Genomic DNA, 16,878 nt, shown 5'->3' with positions numbered 1-16,878 from the left:
TTTTTTAAAAAAAGAGGTGATCAGTTTTTGAGACAGCATATCACGTAGCCCAGGCTAACTTTAGGTCTATGATGTGTTGAGAATGACCTTGAATTTCTAGTCCTCTGTTCCAAGTCCTGGGTTATAAGTATGCAGCACATCCATTAGAAATCCTTGTTTTCTAACAACACGTAAAAATGATGGTCCTGTGTGTTCACTTTAGTATATGCCTGGTCAGTAACTAGAGGAAATGCAACAAAAAAACCCAGATAGGAACTGTGGGACAGTAAAACCTGTTTAGCCTTTGCAGAACACTTAGTGTTTAGGAACCTATCTGGCAGTAAGGGTTTGAGATCTGTGTGATTCCTCTGCGGTCTTAGAAGTCAGATTTACACAGACGTGTAGGAAGGTAACTCAATTCAGGTTCCCTAATCAAGTATTAGGCCTTTTTGCTCAAGGACAGGCTTGGTTGCTAGGAATTTGGGAATGCTGCTCACTTGGGATCTCTCACTGAAGTAGGCTCAGAGGTGCAGCCCACTGGTTGGTGTACCGGCACAGGACAATGTCACCGTGGGTCTGGCCTTCCTGACCACCTCCACTCGAGGTCAAAGTCAGCCAGCCAGCCGTTCTTGTACCGAGGGTTGCCATAGACTCGCACCGAGGGTTGCCATAGACTCGCACCGAGTCCCAGCAGGCGTGTTTGTGTACTATTTTATTTCAGGTCCAGCCCCTGTGGGAACCTAGTGAGTGATCCGACAAAGATCTGTTGCGCACCTGCTCCTTCTGCTTCGTCAGTGTTTTTCCTCCTTTGAGAAAGAAGAGGCGAGCCTGTCCCCAAGGCAAAAGGAAATACAGCACAGCAAGCGTAGACTAGGCAAGAGGCGGAAGTCTAGGCTTCAAGTCGGGCTCCTTTAAGCAGTTTAGAGACCCACGTGACCCAGAGAGCGCCCGGCCCAGCGGTCACGTGGGGGCGCGTGCGCCACACGCAGGCAGAGGCAGCCCGCACTGCCTGAGCGCCCGCGCCGCCTCCCGCCCACCTCCGAGCCGGGAGGGAGGGGAGCGCGGCGGAGGGATTCCGTGGTGGCGCCCGGTGCGCGTGCGCAGCGAACAGCTGTCACCCAGTGCGGAACAAGTCTTCCAAAGATTCCCAAAACCCTCAGGGGAGGCCGCACTTTTCATCCCTTTCATTCGGGTGGCGTCTGGACCTCCGCCAGCGGCGCAGGTAACCTCTTCTTGGTCGGGACGGAGCGGGAAGGGTGGCGGCCTCGGTCCGATCTTCGCAGGGCGGCACGGGCCTGGGCGCTCCGCGGTGCAAGGCAGTCAGTCAGCTGGGAGGGAGGAGGCGGCCCTGACAGTCCATTCTGGCCCTCCGGATTCGGGAGCTCGCTCGCCCGTCTCCCGGGAGCCGATCGGAGGTGGTGTTGCTCCGGACTGCCACGCCTGTGTGGTCTGGGGCGCCGACCGACCCCTCTGCGGCCGACTCCAGGAAGGCCGGGCCTGTGCGTCCTCCGAGCCTCCCTTGGGTCGGGATGTCCGGATCCGCGAGGTAGCAGGTAGCCCGACCCTCACTCGGGTTCGTTCTTGGCCCTGGCAGATGATCTTTATGTTTTTCTTTCCTCCGTCTTGAGGCCATTTCTTTGTGCTGTTCCTGGGGGAGCCATGATGCGGTGTAGACAGTGGGCGCTTAATAGATGCGACTTGGATGCGGCATGTGAACTGCCAGGGAGAGAGGGCGTGTTGTGCGATGGGAATGCCAAGAAGGCAGGCGGTCTAGCTCGGGCTGGAAATTGGTGTTCTCTGCTCAGCAGTGAAAGCAGCTGGACTCAGTTCTGAGGATTTTCTAGTGGACCCAGAAGGCAGACGCCGGTATGGCTGAGCTCGCAAGCTCGCACGTAGTCAGTCAGGTGCTCTCAGAGAAGACTTGGCAAACTTTTTTTTTTTTTTTTTTAAATCTTGGACTCAGTACGGTCACTCACACTTGGTGATTTACCTAGCACTGCTTAGAAAGCTTGCGTTAGAAATGAAGCAATTCGGTGCCTGGGAGACGCTTTTGATAGGCTCGGTACGCTTAGGTTAGCACCAATCTTTTGCTGTATTTCACCTACTTGAGTTTTGCGTTTAAAAAGGGCGGAAGGGAGTGGAGCCTCACTCTTTCTATGGGAAACGTTACTAGTATTCTAATTTAAAAGTGTGATGGTTAAAACTTTTGGTATTTTTGGTTGTTTTTGAGTCAGGGTCTTATATGTAGTCCTGCCCAACTTAGAACTCTGTATGGTAGCTAACCTGGAGCTCCAGGAAATCCACCTGCCTCTGCATCACCAGTGCAGGGATTCCTGGTGGTCATATTTCTGCACTGCTAGTGGTTATTTGTTCTCTAAAATTTACGGTCCGCTCCCACCGCCTGGAATATATAGCTCAAGTGGTAGGGCCAATGCTTAGTATCGGAACATCTTAAGTTCGGTCTCTAAGATTGAAAAAGAAAAAAAATTCGTTTTTTTTTTTTTTTTTTTTTTTTACGATTGAGCATGTACACTAATTTTTCTTAAAGCTTGCTGGCCTGGTAACCTATTATGCTTTGCTTTGGAATGCACTGCCTAGCTAAGTAGTTTTAGGACCTCCTTCCCATTTTAGTGTTTAGAGTTTACACATAATGTTTACAGTTCTCCACGAAATTGGTAATACAATAAAATTCAACGCTAAGGCTTGCTTTATGGTACTAAAAAACTTACTTAATTCCTCCCTCCCCCTACCCTACTCTCTTTCCTTTCCTTTTGTCTTGAGACTGTCTCTTGTGCCCACATAGACTGGTGAATTGGTGACCTTGGTCTCTACCTCTTGATTGACTCAGTCCTGGGGACTGAATTCAAGGCTTTGGCGCATGGTAGGCAAACTCTATACCAAGCTACATTCCCAGTCTTACATACAGTAGCAAGGATTCTTACTGCTATACCCTTGATACCTGTTATTATTTACTAGCTATCAAATGATAAAACAGGTACATTCAGTACTGTCAGTAAGTTCAATATGTACTGCAGGTCTTTTTAAAAAATTGTCTTTGAAGCAGTAGTTCTGGCTGAGTGTTTAAGGCGATGGACTAGAAAAATTTGTCTCCATTTTTGTATGTTAATATTTCATGGTCCTGTAAATACCATTTCTTGTTTATTTATACTTGTTTCAAACAATCGATTTTGATCCTGATGTTTTCCCTCCACAAACTCCTGCCAGATCCTCTCCACCTCTTTACATACTTCATGTTCTCTCTCAAACTCCCTACAAAACTCAACTAACCAACTAAAACTCAAAAAACACACACACACAAATCAGTTTCACAATTAAACAGGACAAAAAGTGTATATATACACACAGACACAGGCCCAGGCAGGGGGGTGGGGGGGAAGAGGAAGAGAGAGAAAGAGAAGTTGGGGGCGGGGGGTAGAATATGACTGTCTTTTGTCTTGGTCAACTAATTGTGGGCACCAGGGCCTGCCCTGGATAGAACTGACTTTTGCAGGTGGTATCAATTACAAATAGCTTCTTGGTTAGTGGTGGGACTACAGCCACACTTATCCCTCCTAGCTGAGCCCTTATCTAGCTTGAAGCTGTACATATCTTTTTTTATGCTGCCATAGGCTCCATGAGTTCATATGTGCATTATTGTTGTGTCTGAAAGATGCCCTCTTTCTTTGGAGTCCTCCATTGCTTATGGCCTTGTAGTCTTTCCACCTTCTTGGTCTGCATTCCCTCGATTTGTGACTGGAGCATTTTTTTTTTTTTTTTCGAGACAGGGTTTCTCTGTGTAGCCCTGGCTGTCCTGGAACTCACTCTGTAGACCAGGCTGGCCCCGAACTTAACAGAGATCTGCCTGCCTCTGCCTCTCGAGTGCTGGGATCAAAGGCATGCGCCACCACGCCCGGCTGGGACTGGAGAAATTTGATGAAGATATCCCATTTAGAGCTGAGTGCTCCAAAGTCTCTCATACTCTGCATATGGTGCAGCTGACGGTCTCTGTTTTAATTATTGTCTACTGCAAGATTCTGTGATGCTGGCTCAGTGAGGCTCTGATCTGTGGGTATAGCAACATGCTAAGGGCAGTCATTTATTGCAGTGTTCTTAGCAAGGTAACAGGAGGAGATGTTTTTCCTAGACCCATGACCACTTAATCAGTGTCATGGATTCTGTCTCATGGTAAGTCCAATAAAAAAGTGGTTGTTTACTCCAGTAAATACCAGTATAGCTTGCAGGCAGGTCACTGTGGTAGGTTATAGGGTTTGTAGCTGGGTGACACTGATGATTAACCTTCTTCCCTGGTATGGCATAAAGTGCCTTCCGGCACTGTACAAGTTTCTATTCCGATACCAGCTCCATTTCTTCATATCTGATGATATAAATAGGTGATATACGTCAGCACTAGGGCCTTAGCAATAAGGCCTTATTAGGGCCTTATTGTGGCAAGTAAACAATAGCTTATTACATTTTGCAGACATGCCTATGGGAGCCATTTGGCCAATGACTCAAAAAGATGTAACCCATTCCTAGCACTGGGGGTTTGTGTCAGGTATCTAGCTGTGGTATTGTCTCCCTCAGTATGTGATGATTCCATTTAGATTTCTTCCATAGATTATATGTTTTAGGACCGTGTAAAGTAGTAGGCTTCCATATGATTTTCCAAAAAGCCTGTAGTGTACCTCCCCATATTTTTTCTTCTGCCCTGCCCTTCCATTTCCTTCTCCATTTGATCTTCCTATTCTGTCTTTCCATTTGTCTCTCCATAACTATATTCTATTTTCCCTTCTGTGGGATATGGTGCCCCCCCCCCCCCCCACACACACACTGGGTACTTAAACTTCTGTGACTATTCAAATCATAGCTCACATATCTAAAGAGTAAAAACTGACATCCACATAGGAGAGATACCATGCAGTATTTGTCGCCTTGGGTCTGGGTTGTCTGGGATGATGGTTTCTAGCTCTTTTCCATTTACCAGCAAATTTCATTTTGGTTAACAACCAAATAATATTCCATTGTGTAAATGTATGACATTTTCATGACCTGTTCTAATAGTTGATTAGCACCTAGGCTGCTTTTCTGGCTATAATGTATAGAAAAGTAATGAACATGGATGTACAAGTATCGCTTTAGTAAGATGTAGATTTCTTTGAATATGAATGCAAAGAGGTAGCACCATCCCTGATTTCAACTTGTATTACAGAGCTATAGTAATAATGACAGCATGGTATTGCCATAAAAACAATAGTCTTGCTAAATGAAATAAAGTTGAAGATGCAGACATAATTCCACACACCTTTGGAAACCTGAATTTTGATAATGGAGCCAGAATTACACCAGGGAGAAAAGAAAGCATCTTTAACATGATGTAGTTTGACTGGATAACTGCATGTAGAGGAATGAAAATACATCCATATCTATTTTCCTGTACAAAACTCAACTCTAAATGGATCAGAGTCCTCAATGTACTACCATATACCCTGAATATAATAGAAATGAATTAGGAATAGCCTTGAACTAACTGTCACAGGAAAGGGTTTTCTGAACAGAACGTTGATAGGATAGGCACTATGATCAACAATTAATAAATGGGACTTCATGAAACTGAAAAGCTTTTATAAGGAAAAGGGCACCATAATTTGGGCAAAGTGGCAGGCTATAGTATCTAGAATGTACAAAGAACCAAGAAAACTGGGATCCAGGAAACAACTCAATTAAAAATGGGGTGCAGAACTAGGCTGAGAATTATAAAAAAACAAACAAACCCACAAAACAAATAAACAAACAAAACCCAACAAAGGTTGAAATGCTTAAATGTTCAATATCTTTAGTCATCAGGGAAATGCAAACTAGAATTTGGATATTTCATCTTAACTCAGAATAGCCACGATCAATAAAATAAATGACAGCAGTCTGTGGTGGGGAAAGCATTCTTCATTATGGTGGGAGTGCAAACTGGTAGGGACAGTCTAGAATTTAGTGTGGAGGTCCCTCCTGAAGCTGGGAATCAATCTACCTCAAGATTTAGCTGTTTGTTTATTTTTGGGGGGAATTGGGTCTCACTTTGCAGTTCTGGCTGGCTTGGAACTCACTGTGTATAGCAGGCTGGCCTGCAGTTCCTAAATCTGCTCCCAGAATTCAGGGGTTAATGGTGTGGGCTACCATTCCTTTTTCTTCACTATTGAGTCTCATTTGAACTTCTTTGGAGGTATGGTATACTGTCATCTTTTTTTTTTTTTAAAGATTTATTTATTTATTATATGTAAATACAATGTAGCTGTCTTCAGACACCCCAGAAGAGGGCATCAGGACCTTCAGAAGAGGAGTGCTCTTTTTTTTTTTTTTTCTTTTTAACCCCCACCCCCACCCCCCAAAGTCAGTGCTCTTAATCGCTGAGCCATCTCTCCAGCCCCGTGTCATATTTATTTATTTATTTATTTATTTTTGTAGTTCTGGGGATAGAACCTAGAGTTCTGGAAATAGAAGCTTTATGTATACATGCAATGTGTATTTTTGTCTTTATAACTATAGTGTTGTGAATCCGAAAGTACAAATTTAAAAAATTAGTGGTAAATGAAACAAGATAACAGTAAGTCTTGACAGGGAGTTGACAGAGAATTCATAATTTCCTTCAGGTGTGAGGTTTAATTAGAGTGAAACAGACTCAGTTTTTACTTTTACATTTTCCATTTACATATTGCAGCTCATTTTACTTTTCACCCCCCGCCCCCCAACACCCAAAGCTCCCCTACATACTTCCCTCTCTTGGAATTAAGTGATACACTGAAAATATTTCATATTCGTGGTAGCTGGCCTAATCCACCCACGCACTCAGAATAATCCCTTTAAGAAGGTTAGCCTCCTTGCTCCACTTCCAGCAGCTCTTCATTTGGGGAACCAACCTGCAGTTGACCCTGTGTTTGTGAGGCTTTGTTCAGCCCATCATTTCCCACTACTTTCCTGTTTGCTTAGCTCTCAGAGTGGGGCTGATCCTTTGTTCTTCCTCCCTTCTGATTTGTACTTTACTGTTTATTTAGTTTCACCTCCCCAGCCACCTTTCTGAAAGCTCAGCTGGAGTCCAGTGCCTTCACGCACACGTCTGACCTGTAACCCAGACTTCTCCTCCTCTTCTTTTGATGAATTGTTTATTAATATATTTGGTATTTTGGAGGATGGAAATTGTTTTTGAATAATGACCCATTAGTTGCTCTGTTTGTTTTTGCTTGGTGGTATATTCTACATACATTTAAAGAAAACAGTAACATGTACAAAGTGCTAAGCATTTGCTAGATATGGGATGCAGGCAATGCAAAAACTGCAGCTTTCATCTTAAAAGGGAATAAGAGATTCTCCAGCCATTTTGAGTAACCATGGCCTGGGAACACAGACTTATGTGACCTCAAATTCTATGTTCCAACATGGAAGCAATTTAGGATCGGTCTTATCTTACTCTGTGGCCCAGTCTACTGAACTCATTATGTAGCCCAGCCTTTAAGTACAGTGATCTTCCTTGTCCAAGTGTCCAGGGTAGCTGCACTTGCAGGCTGGGCTCTTTGTCTCTATTTTTTTCAAAGACAGGGTCCTATTATCCATACTGGTTCCAAATTCTACATAGCTCAGGTTGATCTTGCATTTGTGACTTTCCTGTCTCAGTCACCGTAGTGCCCCACCACACTTGGACCCCTCCTTTTCCCTTATTTTCAGGCGTGGTTTTGCTCTACATCTCAAGCTGTGCTTCCTGCCTCAGCCTCACAAGTGTGAGGATTTGGAGCTACCCACTCCTTCCCCTTGCCCTCACCCCCACTCTTGTGTTTGAACTCCTTCCTAGTCCATGCAAAGCAAGTATTGTACAATTGAGCTACACATCTCCAGTCTCAGTTTAGAAATCTTGACTTTTCTTCCTTTTTCATTTCTGTTGTGAAATTTTCTTCAGAACATACCAAATACTAATTGGATCTCACTGCACACTATATACACTATACACTCGCTTCTGTTTTGTCTGGCTAAATTTTCTTTGGATAAATCTCTTCCTTGGTGCTTTCCCTTTTTCATCCTCCCTTCCTCCTTCTCCCCTCCTTGTCTTCCTTCCTCTCTTTCTTCACAGCAACAAGAAATCAAAATATGAGCAAGATTACTTTTTTGCTTCAGTTTCCTCAGAAGAGGTATACTTAGGGAGCTTAGTTCTTTGAATGGTGTGAAGAAAATGACTGAGTTCAGGAACTGGATATGTTAAGGGGTAGAGGTCCAAAATTACTTCCTGGCATACTCAGATAAACTCCAAACTTCTTTTTTCTACTCTCTCTCTCTCTCTCTCTCTCCCTCTCCCTTCTCTGTCTTGGAGATCTCTTGAAGAATAGAGCAGAACTGAGCCTAAGAGATTTCTCTTCCTTTAGGCTTCTCCTGGATTTTATTTTTCTGAACCACCTTCCATTGCCTGCTTTGAAACCGGAACCCCCTGTCGGCCCTGCATTTTTTTAGTAGTTACTATTGTAAATCAGAACTCTTGAAAAGCAGCTTTGTCTCCAGAGCTTGCCTGACTGATTAGAATTTCAATACTGTGGAGAGGTTGGAATGTTGCAGGCCCAGGAGGTAGTTTTACCTTATCTTGGGCTGGTTTTCCTCTTCTGCACACAGTAGCCTTTCTTTTGTCCTGGCAGTCTAGTGAGTAGTAGGTCATTTCTTTTTGGAATCTATTAACATGGTAGACCACCAGCTTCCACCAACCAAATGCTAAGAATGTCATCAGAGACCCTTCTACAGCCTAGAGAAAAGCTTTCCCTGTCTTGCTGTAACTGCCCCTTTGATATTCTGTGTGTTTTAAATTTGCCTTGATTTATAATTCTCTTTGTTCTGTAACATGTTCTGTTCTCATAGTTGTGTAACTAAAACTCATGAAACTGCTTCCATGTTGGAATATGGAGTTTGGAGTAATCTAAATCTGTATTCCCTGTGCAACAGTCGTTTTAAAATGCTCCAGAAAAACTTATTTCTCATTCCCTTAAAAAAAAAAAAAACTGCTTTTTTTTTTTTTTTTTTTTTAAATTTTGCATTGATACCATTTACTTATTGCATTTTGTGTCATTGTTAGTGCCAGGACTGTTTTGTCCTTTCAATGTCTGTTGAACTAAAGTTAGGAATTCAATCACTGTTGAATTGCTACCTGCATTTCCAGTTTCTTCAGTGGCTGCTGACTCTGCTCAGACAAATACCAAGGTGACTTGTATTTTGGCCAAAAGAAAAGGAATGTTTCATTTCATATAGCTGGTGTGTTTCACACAAATAGTTTGTAGTGCTGTTTTTGGTTTTTTTTTTTTTTTTGCTAGTGAAGCAAATTAGATTTGTCTATTGTTGTTTTGTTTTTTGTTTTTGAGGTAGGACTCTAGCTGCCTCACCCAGAGTTTGGTATGTAGACCATGCTGATTTCTGACTTGTGAAAATCCTCTTGTCTTTTCCTCTCAAGTACCAAGATTATAGATGTGTTTTTCATGCTAGGCTAATCTGTTTTCCGAATAACTTTTGTTTAGGACAAGTGTATTCCTTTTTCTGAATGTGACATTCTATGTAACTTCTTTTTAATATTTTATGTTTATTTTATGTGTAATATTATATGTATATGTATATGCATAGTCTGTATGTTAGTCACCATGTTGATTCTGAGAATTGAACCAGGCAGGGTCCTATGTAAGAACAACAAATGCTCTTAACCTCTGTTCCTTCTTTCTAGTCCCTTGATACTCTTTTCTTTACTTTTCTTGATTTTTCCCTCCTTTCCTCTTTCTTTCTTTCTTTCTTTCTTTCTTTCTTTCTTTCTTTCTTTCTTTCTTTCTTTCCTTCTGTCCAGGGTTTCTTTGCCATCTTGGAACTTGATCTGTAGACCAGGCTGTCTGCAAACTCATAGAAATCCACCTGCCTCCCAAGTGCTGGGATTGAAAATATGCATTCCTGGTCAATACTTCTTTATTATTACTCGTATATTATTGTAATGATTATTGTATATAATATTATTATAGCAGATGTGAGGAAGACTACATGCCAATCTGTCTTTCTTTTCAGTATATAACTCAATGGCTAGTGGGATGTGCCAGCATTGGGAGAAACACCTTGCTGTCTATAGTATGGGTGTAGACAAGGAGACGGAGCATAGGATGGCTCATTGAGTTCTGTATTGGACAGACAGTTGGGAACTCAAAGGTAGGAAGTGTGGAGAGGCTGCTTCAAGGGAAGGATTATGTGACGTCACAAATGACTTAACTTGTTTGAGAAACTGGGTTTAAGTATTGCTGGAGGGTGAAGTACAATTGGCTTTCTATATTTGAGTTTTTTTGTATTGATGAATTGAAATAACCAAGGGCTTACAAAAAATTGCATCTGGTTAAGGATGTAACTTAGCTGGTAAGAGTAGTTACCTAGAGGCTTTGAGTTTGATTTCCAGTACTACAAACCTCCTATGTAGGAGGTACAGGATCAGAAATTCAAGGTCATCCTCAACTACATAACAAGTTCAAGGCCAGTCATGGCTATATCAGAAGTCTCAAGAGGAAAAATTGGCATGTAAAACATAAAAAAATAATTCCCTGTGCTGGATGCCTTTATATCAACTTAACACAAGCTAAAGTCATTTGAGAGGTGGGAACCTCAATTAAGAAAATGCTTCCATGGCTGTTACCGAGCCTGTTGGACATTTTCTTAATTAATGACTGATGGTGGATGATGACCCAGCCCATTGTGCATGTTGCCATCCCTGAGCTGGTTGTCTTGGGTTCTTTACAGCAGGCTGAATAAACCTTGATGGACAAGCCAGTCAGCAGCATTCCTCTATGGCCTCTGCGTCAGCTCTTGCCTCCGGTTCCTGCCCTATTTGAGTTTGTATCCTGACTTCTTTGATTATGAGCTATGATATAGACGTGTTAGTCAAATAAACCCTCTCCTTCCCAAGTCACTTTGTTGATAGTAATACAACAGCAATAGTAATCCTGAGTAAGACAGTACCTAAAAATATAACATCAATTATTGACTTAGCCTTTACATTATATTAGGTGGTATAAGTAATCTAGATTTAAAGACTAGAGGAAGACGAATGTAGGATATGTGCAAAGAGTAACCCAATTTATATGAAGGATTTGATTATCCTTGAATTAAGATATCCTGGGGGAGGGTCCAATATCCTATGGGTGCCTGAGCTGAGTTAGTGATTGTTGTGCAAGGGCAAGATTTGATATAGCATGAGAGTCTTTTAAAATTAATTATTATTATTATTTTTTGTGTGTGTGTGTGCTATGTATATATCTGTATGTGGTTTTTGTAGGACTTTGTGTTACAATGCAAAGAAAGGGACCAGGCAGGAGGATATCAGGTGTCTTGTATCATGTTCAATCTTACTCCCTTTCTTGAACCTGGAGTAGGCTGGAGGGCAGCAAATCCCAGTGATGCTTCTGTCCCTGCCTCCTCCCACAATGCTAGGGTTACAAAACATGGCCAAGCTTGGCTAGGCATTTTACATGGATACTGGAGTTTGAATTCATAACTTCAGTTTTGCACAGCTCTTATCAGAGCTCCTCTGGTACTGTTTTCTGTCCTCAGTAGATTAGTTTACTTTCTGGTGGTTTTGTCATGTGATTGGTTTTTAATTATTATAGAAAACCATCTTATAAAAAACTGGAAGCACACTTCAGCTCTGTGCTAGGGATATTGAACATCCTTCAGCATATATGCTAGGCCTTTATGTATATAGGTGCATATGTGAGATAGTGGACCAGTACATCTGTGTGTTTATTTGAGGACCATTAACACCTGACCTCCAGGTTTTCCCAGCAGTCCCTCCCTGGCATACATACCCTGTCCCCAACCCTGAACTTTCCAGCCCAGCAGCTATGCTGCTCTTCTCCTTCAGAGGCTTCTCCTTGGTGTCTGTCTCTTATGTTTCTCTCTCTCTCTTTCTCTTTCTTTTTTTCTTTCTTTCTGTCTGTCTGTCTCTCTGTTCCTTTCCCTCTCCTTCTCTTCTCTCTGCTCTATTTATGGGCTCTCTCTCCACCTTCCTTTCCCCTTGGGGCCAGTGAACTTGCCTGAGAACAGCTTCCCAATAAACATGCCTTTAAGATAATCAAATTTGGCTTGAACTGGCTCATTTTCACCAGTGGAGAAATAACTTATCTCTGTGGTAGACTGTACTTCTAGAAAATTCAGTTTTACTTGGAAAGGTTTCATGGAGGTCAGTTTTACAGTCAGGTCAGTGATTCTGTGTCCAGAATAGGAGCATGTTAGGAAGCCCCCTGAGGCGTCCTTTTTGAGGAGTCCATTGTTGATGGCCACCTTTTCTTTGCAGAAACATCTGTGGCCATCATGGAGGTGGTGGAGGTGGAGAGTCCCCTAAATCCCAGCTGTAAGATAATGACCTTCAGACCTTCCATGGAGGAGTTTCGGGAGTTCAACAAATACCTCGCATACATGGAATCCAAAGGAGCCCATCGAGCAGGTCTTGCCAAGGTGATTATATTCAAACTTGTCCTAAAAAGTATCCTTTGACTTTGGAATTACATTGTTAGTTTTTGGTTCTTTCAGTGTCTGCTATCTAGCTGGAATACTTAATTTTCTTTTGTTTGGATTATTTATACTAGACTATGTTCTATAATTTCTCCTCCCTCCTCCCTCCCTCCCTCCTTCCCTCTCTCTTTTTTGGTTTTGAGATAGGTTCTTTCACTGTCTTGAATCATGGCCATCTTCTCTCTTCAACTTCCTGAATTCTGGGATTATAGGCTTTAGCAACAATGCCTGTCTCATGTTAAAACAGCAAGATACAATATCCTCAATCTACAGTTTCTAATTCAGTGTTGTTTGTTTGTTTATTCAAATAGTTTTATAGCTGTCACCACTATCAAATTATGTGTGGATATCACAAAGAAAAACTATATATTTTGAATGGTCATTTCCAATTTCCTGGTATCACTGTTGCCCTAGGCAATCCCAGTCTGCATTCTCTATCAATTTGCCTTTTTACCTATTTTTGAAAAAAAATTGTATATTATTTATGTGTGGTGCCTATGTATGATATGTGGAGATTTATATATTGCCACAACTCATCTGTTGAGGCCAGAGGACAACTTTAGAGTTGGTTTTCTGTTTTTACCTTGATGTGGTTCCAGGGGACAGTATTGGTTATCAGTATTTCTTTGTATGGAGGTGGTGGAGGTAGATCTGGTATCTCTTTTACCAGATCTTAGCTACTTTCTTTCTTCAAGTGTGAAGTGTCTGCTGTGTAGCAGTGATGATGGAGGGCATGCAGGCAGAGTCTTATAATTCTAGCACTTGCTAGGCAGAGGCAGGCGAATCTCTTGAGTTTGAGGACAGTCTTGTCTTCAGAGTGAGTTCCAGGATAGGCAAGGCTACACAGAAATCTTGTTTCCAAAAAAACCAAACCAACCAAGCAACCAAGCAACCAAACATATAATTAGGGTGAAAGAATCCAGGTTGGAGACATGGTTCAGTAGGTAAAATATTTGCTACCAAACTGTGAAGACTTACAGTCTCCAGAAATCATGTAAAAACTGCAGCCAATAGCATATATTTTGTAATCTCAGCCCTCCAATGTCAGTGGCAAATGAAGACTCATGGCCAGCCTGTCATAGGAGGTGGTAAAGAGACTGTCTTACTTAGGATTTATTGCTGTGAAGAGAAACCATGACCATGACTACTTTTTTTTTCTTTTTTTTTGGTTTTTTGAGATAGGGTTTCTCTATATTTACCCCTGGCTGTCCTAGAACTCACTCTGTAGACCAGGCTGGCCTCAAACTCAGAAATCCACCTGCCTCAGCCTCCCAAGTGCTGGGATTAAAGGCACGTGCCACCACACCTGGCCATGACAACTCTTATAAAGGAAAACATTTAATTGGGGCTGGCTTACAGTTTCTGAGGTTTAGTTCATTATCTTCATGGCTAGAAGCATGGTGAGTAGGCAGAAATGGTGCTGGAGGAGGTGAGAGTTCTACATCTTCTTCAGCAAGAGTCAGGCAGAAAACTGTGAGCCATTGAGCCTGGAATTGAGTATCTCAATGCACGCCCCCACAGTGACACACTTCCTCCATTAAGACCAACCTATTCTAACATGGACACACCCACACCGAATGGGCCAAACAGTCAAACATATGAGTCTATGGGAGCCATTCCTATTCAGATCACCACAGAGACCTGTGCCAAAAGAGTAGGAGGTAGGAGTTAAGGAAAAACATTCAGGGTTGTCCTCTCTGCCCCTTATGAAGTATATAAAAGGGCTTTGAATCACTTAGAACTAGATTTACTGTATTGCCATCCACCCAGTAGGGCTACTTTGAATCATTTAGAACTAGATTTACTGTATTGCCATCCACCCAGTAGGGCTGCTTGGATTTGAATTCTGGTTCCCATGATTGAGCAGTAAGGGCTCACAGCTGCTGAGTCACTTTTGGAGCTCACTCTATTATTATTATTATTATTATGACACAGTTTTTTTTTTTTTTTTTTTTTTTTTTGCTAAGTGCTAGGATTACATACTACTGAGGTAATGCATTAGGGGGTTTATTCTACCTGCAATAAGAAGTGAGGGTGGTCTTAAATTGAATAGTCTGACAAAACAATTTCAGGAAAGAATGATTTTTTTTTTAAGATTTTATTTATTTATTATATGTAACTACACTGTAGCTATCTTCAGAAACTCCAGAAGAGGGAGTCAGATCTCATTACAGATGGTTGTGAGCCACCATGTGGTTGCTGGGATTTGAACTCTGGACCTTCGGAAGAGCAGTCGGGTGCTCTTACCCACTGAGCCATCTCACCAGCCCCGAAAGAATGATTTATGTTGGCTGTTTTAGAATACATTATGGTGGTAGGGACATGAGGCAGCTAGATGGTCATATTACATCTATACTATGGAAGGAGGGAGAGATAAATACTGTTGTTCAACTTGTTTTCTACTTTTTAATACAGTTCAGAATCTTAGCCCACACTTAGGGTGGGTCTTCACCTCTCTGTAATACAATCTAGATCTGTCCCCTAGGTGACTTCTATCAAGTTGCCAATCAATATTAACTATTAAAATTGGGAAGGAAGATGAAGTAGTACATGTTTCCTTGTCCTGTTCTTTTTGCTATGCTGAGACATTGCTTGAAAAAAAACTACACTGGCATCTATGTAAAATATGCGTTTGGTTGTAAAGACAAGTATCCACAGGAAGTCTTACCAGGGATAGTGTGCTGATCTAGTGAACAGCTCTTGGTAGCTTTGAACACTTAAAAAGAGAAGCCAGTTTTGAGTAGGTTCATCTATTCTTGTTCTTAAAGATACGGAATTATGTGTTTTTTTTTTTTTTTTAATTTTTTTAGATTTATTTATTACATGTAAGTACACTATAGCTGTCTTCAGACACTCCAGAAGAGGGCGCCAGATCTCATTGCGGATGGTTGTGAACCACCATGTGGTTGCTGGGATTTGAACTCTGGACCTTCAGAAGAGCAGTCGGGTGCTCTTACCCACTGAGCCATCTCACCAGCCCCGAAATTATATGTTTTAAAAAATAATGGTAAATGGTGTGCTTAAGGTCGTAGGAGAGTTCATGAGGTACCAAAGACTGTAATTTCATTATATAAATGCATGGCACTGGCAGAGGCTGTTGCTAGTGATGCTTTCACTGGGAAAGGTTTTTCCCTGGACTTTGCATATCTGTTGTGAAGGTCAAATGGTGTGGACAATGATTGTTAGCTGAACAGAGAACTTCAGAATTATAGGTTTGGAGTACAAGATGTCTCCATTCATACTAGAGACTGTAATCCAGTTTTTTACTGTTTGTGGCATTTTGTATCCAGAGGTCATTCCTTTTGTTAGGTGGCTGTTGTCAGTAGTTATGCTCTGACTTCTACATTTGTGCTATGTACTCCTCATGCCTCCATGTCCCCCTCCCCATACACAGAATAAGTAAATGTAAAAGTTGTTTAGAATTTGCTTTTTCAGTTTTGGTCTCAGAACTTGCAGATTATAATTTGAGGTAGACATGGGGGAATCATTCTTCAGTTGAACAGAAGGTGTTATTTTTCCGTCATTTGGCATGAATATGAAATGCTGTGTCATGTATTATCAAGGATTTGGGCTTTATTAGCCCAGAGAGAAGCTGGAGATCACCTTCTCCTCTCTAGTTTTCTAGCTGTCTGTCTGTCTATCTATCTTTTTTTTTTTTGAAACAGATTTCTCATATATCCCAGAATAACCTGGAACATTGAATTTCATGGTTGATCTGCCTCCATCTTTGAATGCTGGGTTGATGGCATGTGTGTTACTATACTGTGTTCATTATTTGACCTTTTTTGAAAACCTTTTTTGTCTCCTTTTTTGTTTCTTGAAAACATCTCTTGGTCCTCTGTGATTAGTGTACTGTCTAGTGGTGAGGTGACTTGTTTAGTAACTAGAAGAGGAGCTGTAGGCACACTGAGTACACCCATGACAGGATGTGGCAGAATAACATTAATGAGAATTACAAATACACCTGGGTGAGTCCAGTGTACCTCACCCTCAATGTAACACTCATTGATAAAGACAGTGTTCTATAATAATGTTTTGCTCTACTAGGATGAAGCTGAACTGCTTGTTTCTAATCTTATTTTGCTGTATTCTCATTGTCACATAAATTATGTTTAACCTAGTCTCATTCTTACTCTGGATGGGGAAGTAATTTAAGTGTATAGAGCTTCAACAAACCAAGCTACTTGGTTGAAAATCCAGACTATATAGATGCGGATGTTTTTCTTTTTGTGGGAGAATAAAGGTCCCCTGTGGTTCATTTCTTAATGTATTATTGACATTTCGTGGATTTGTCTTAACATAATAATTTCCTTAACTTACAATAATCAATTTTTGAGTACTTCAATAATAGTG

The 16,878-nt window shown here is 41.6% G+C and overlaps 1 protein-coding gene across 4 annotated transcripts in view; it reads left to right on the top strand.

Annotated features, from left to right (window-relative positions):
• Positions 1-987: 987 nt before the first annotated feature.
• Kdm4c (lysine demethylase 4C) overlaps positions 988-16,878 on the top strand; it is a 171,142-nt gene continuing 155,251 nt past the window's right edge. Inside the window, exons 1-2 of one of the 4 annotated variants that reach the window (XM_021160558.2) lie at positions 988-1,201; positions 12,308-12,468. In XM_021160558.2, coding sequence (XP_021016217.1) covers positions 12,325-12,468 — 144 coding nt within the window. In that variant the 5' untranslated portion in view covers positions 988-1,201; positions 12,308-12,324. Of the gene's footprint in view, positions 1,202-10,769; positions 10,848-12,307; positions 12,469-16,878 lie in introns of those variants that run through there. The other 3 variants (XR_015047363.1, XM_085839235.1, XM_029475965.2) reach the window with 3 other exon arrangements.

The sequence above is a fragment of the Mus caroli genome, unplaced genomic scaffold, assembly GCF_978045245.1.
Source record: "Mus caroli unplaced genomic scaffold, Mus_caroli_1 scaffold_6, whole genome shotgun sequence".
NCBI classification, from domain to species: Eukaryota; Metazoa; Chordata; class Mammalia; order Rodentia; family Muridae; genus Mus; species Mus caroli.
The sequence above is the reverse complement of the archived record's forward strand: the minus strand, read 5'-3'. Positions and strand labels throughout refer to the sequence as shown.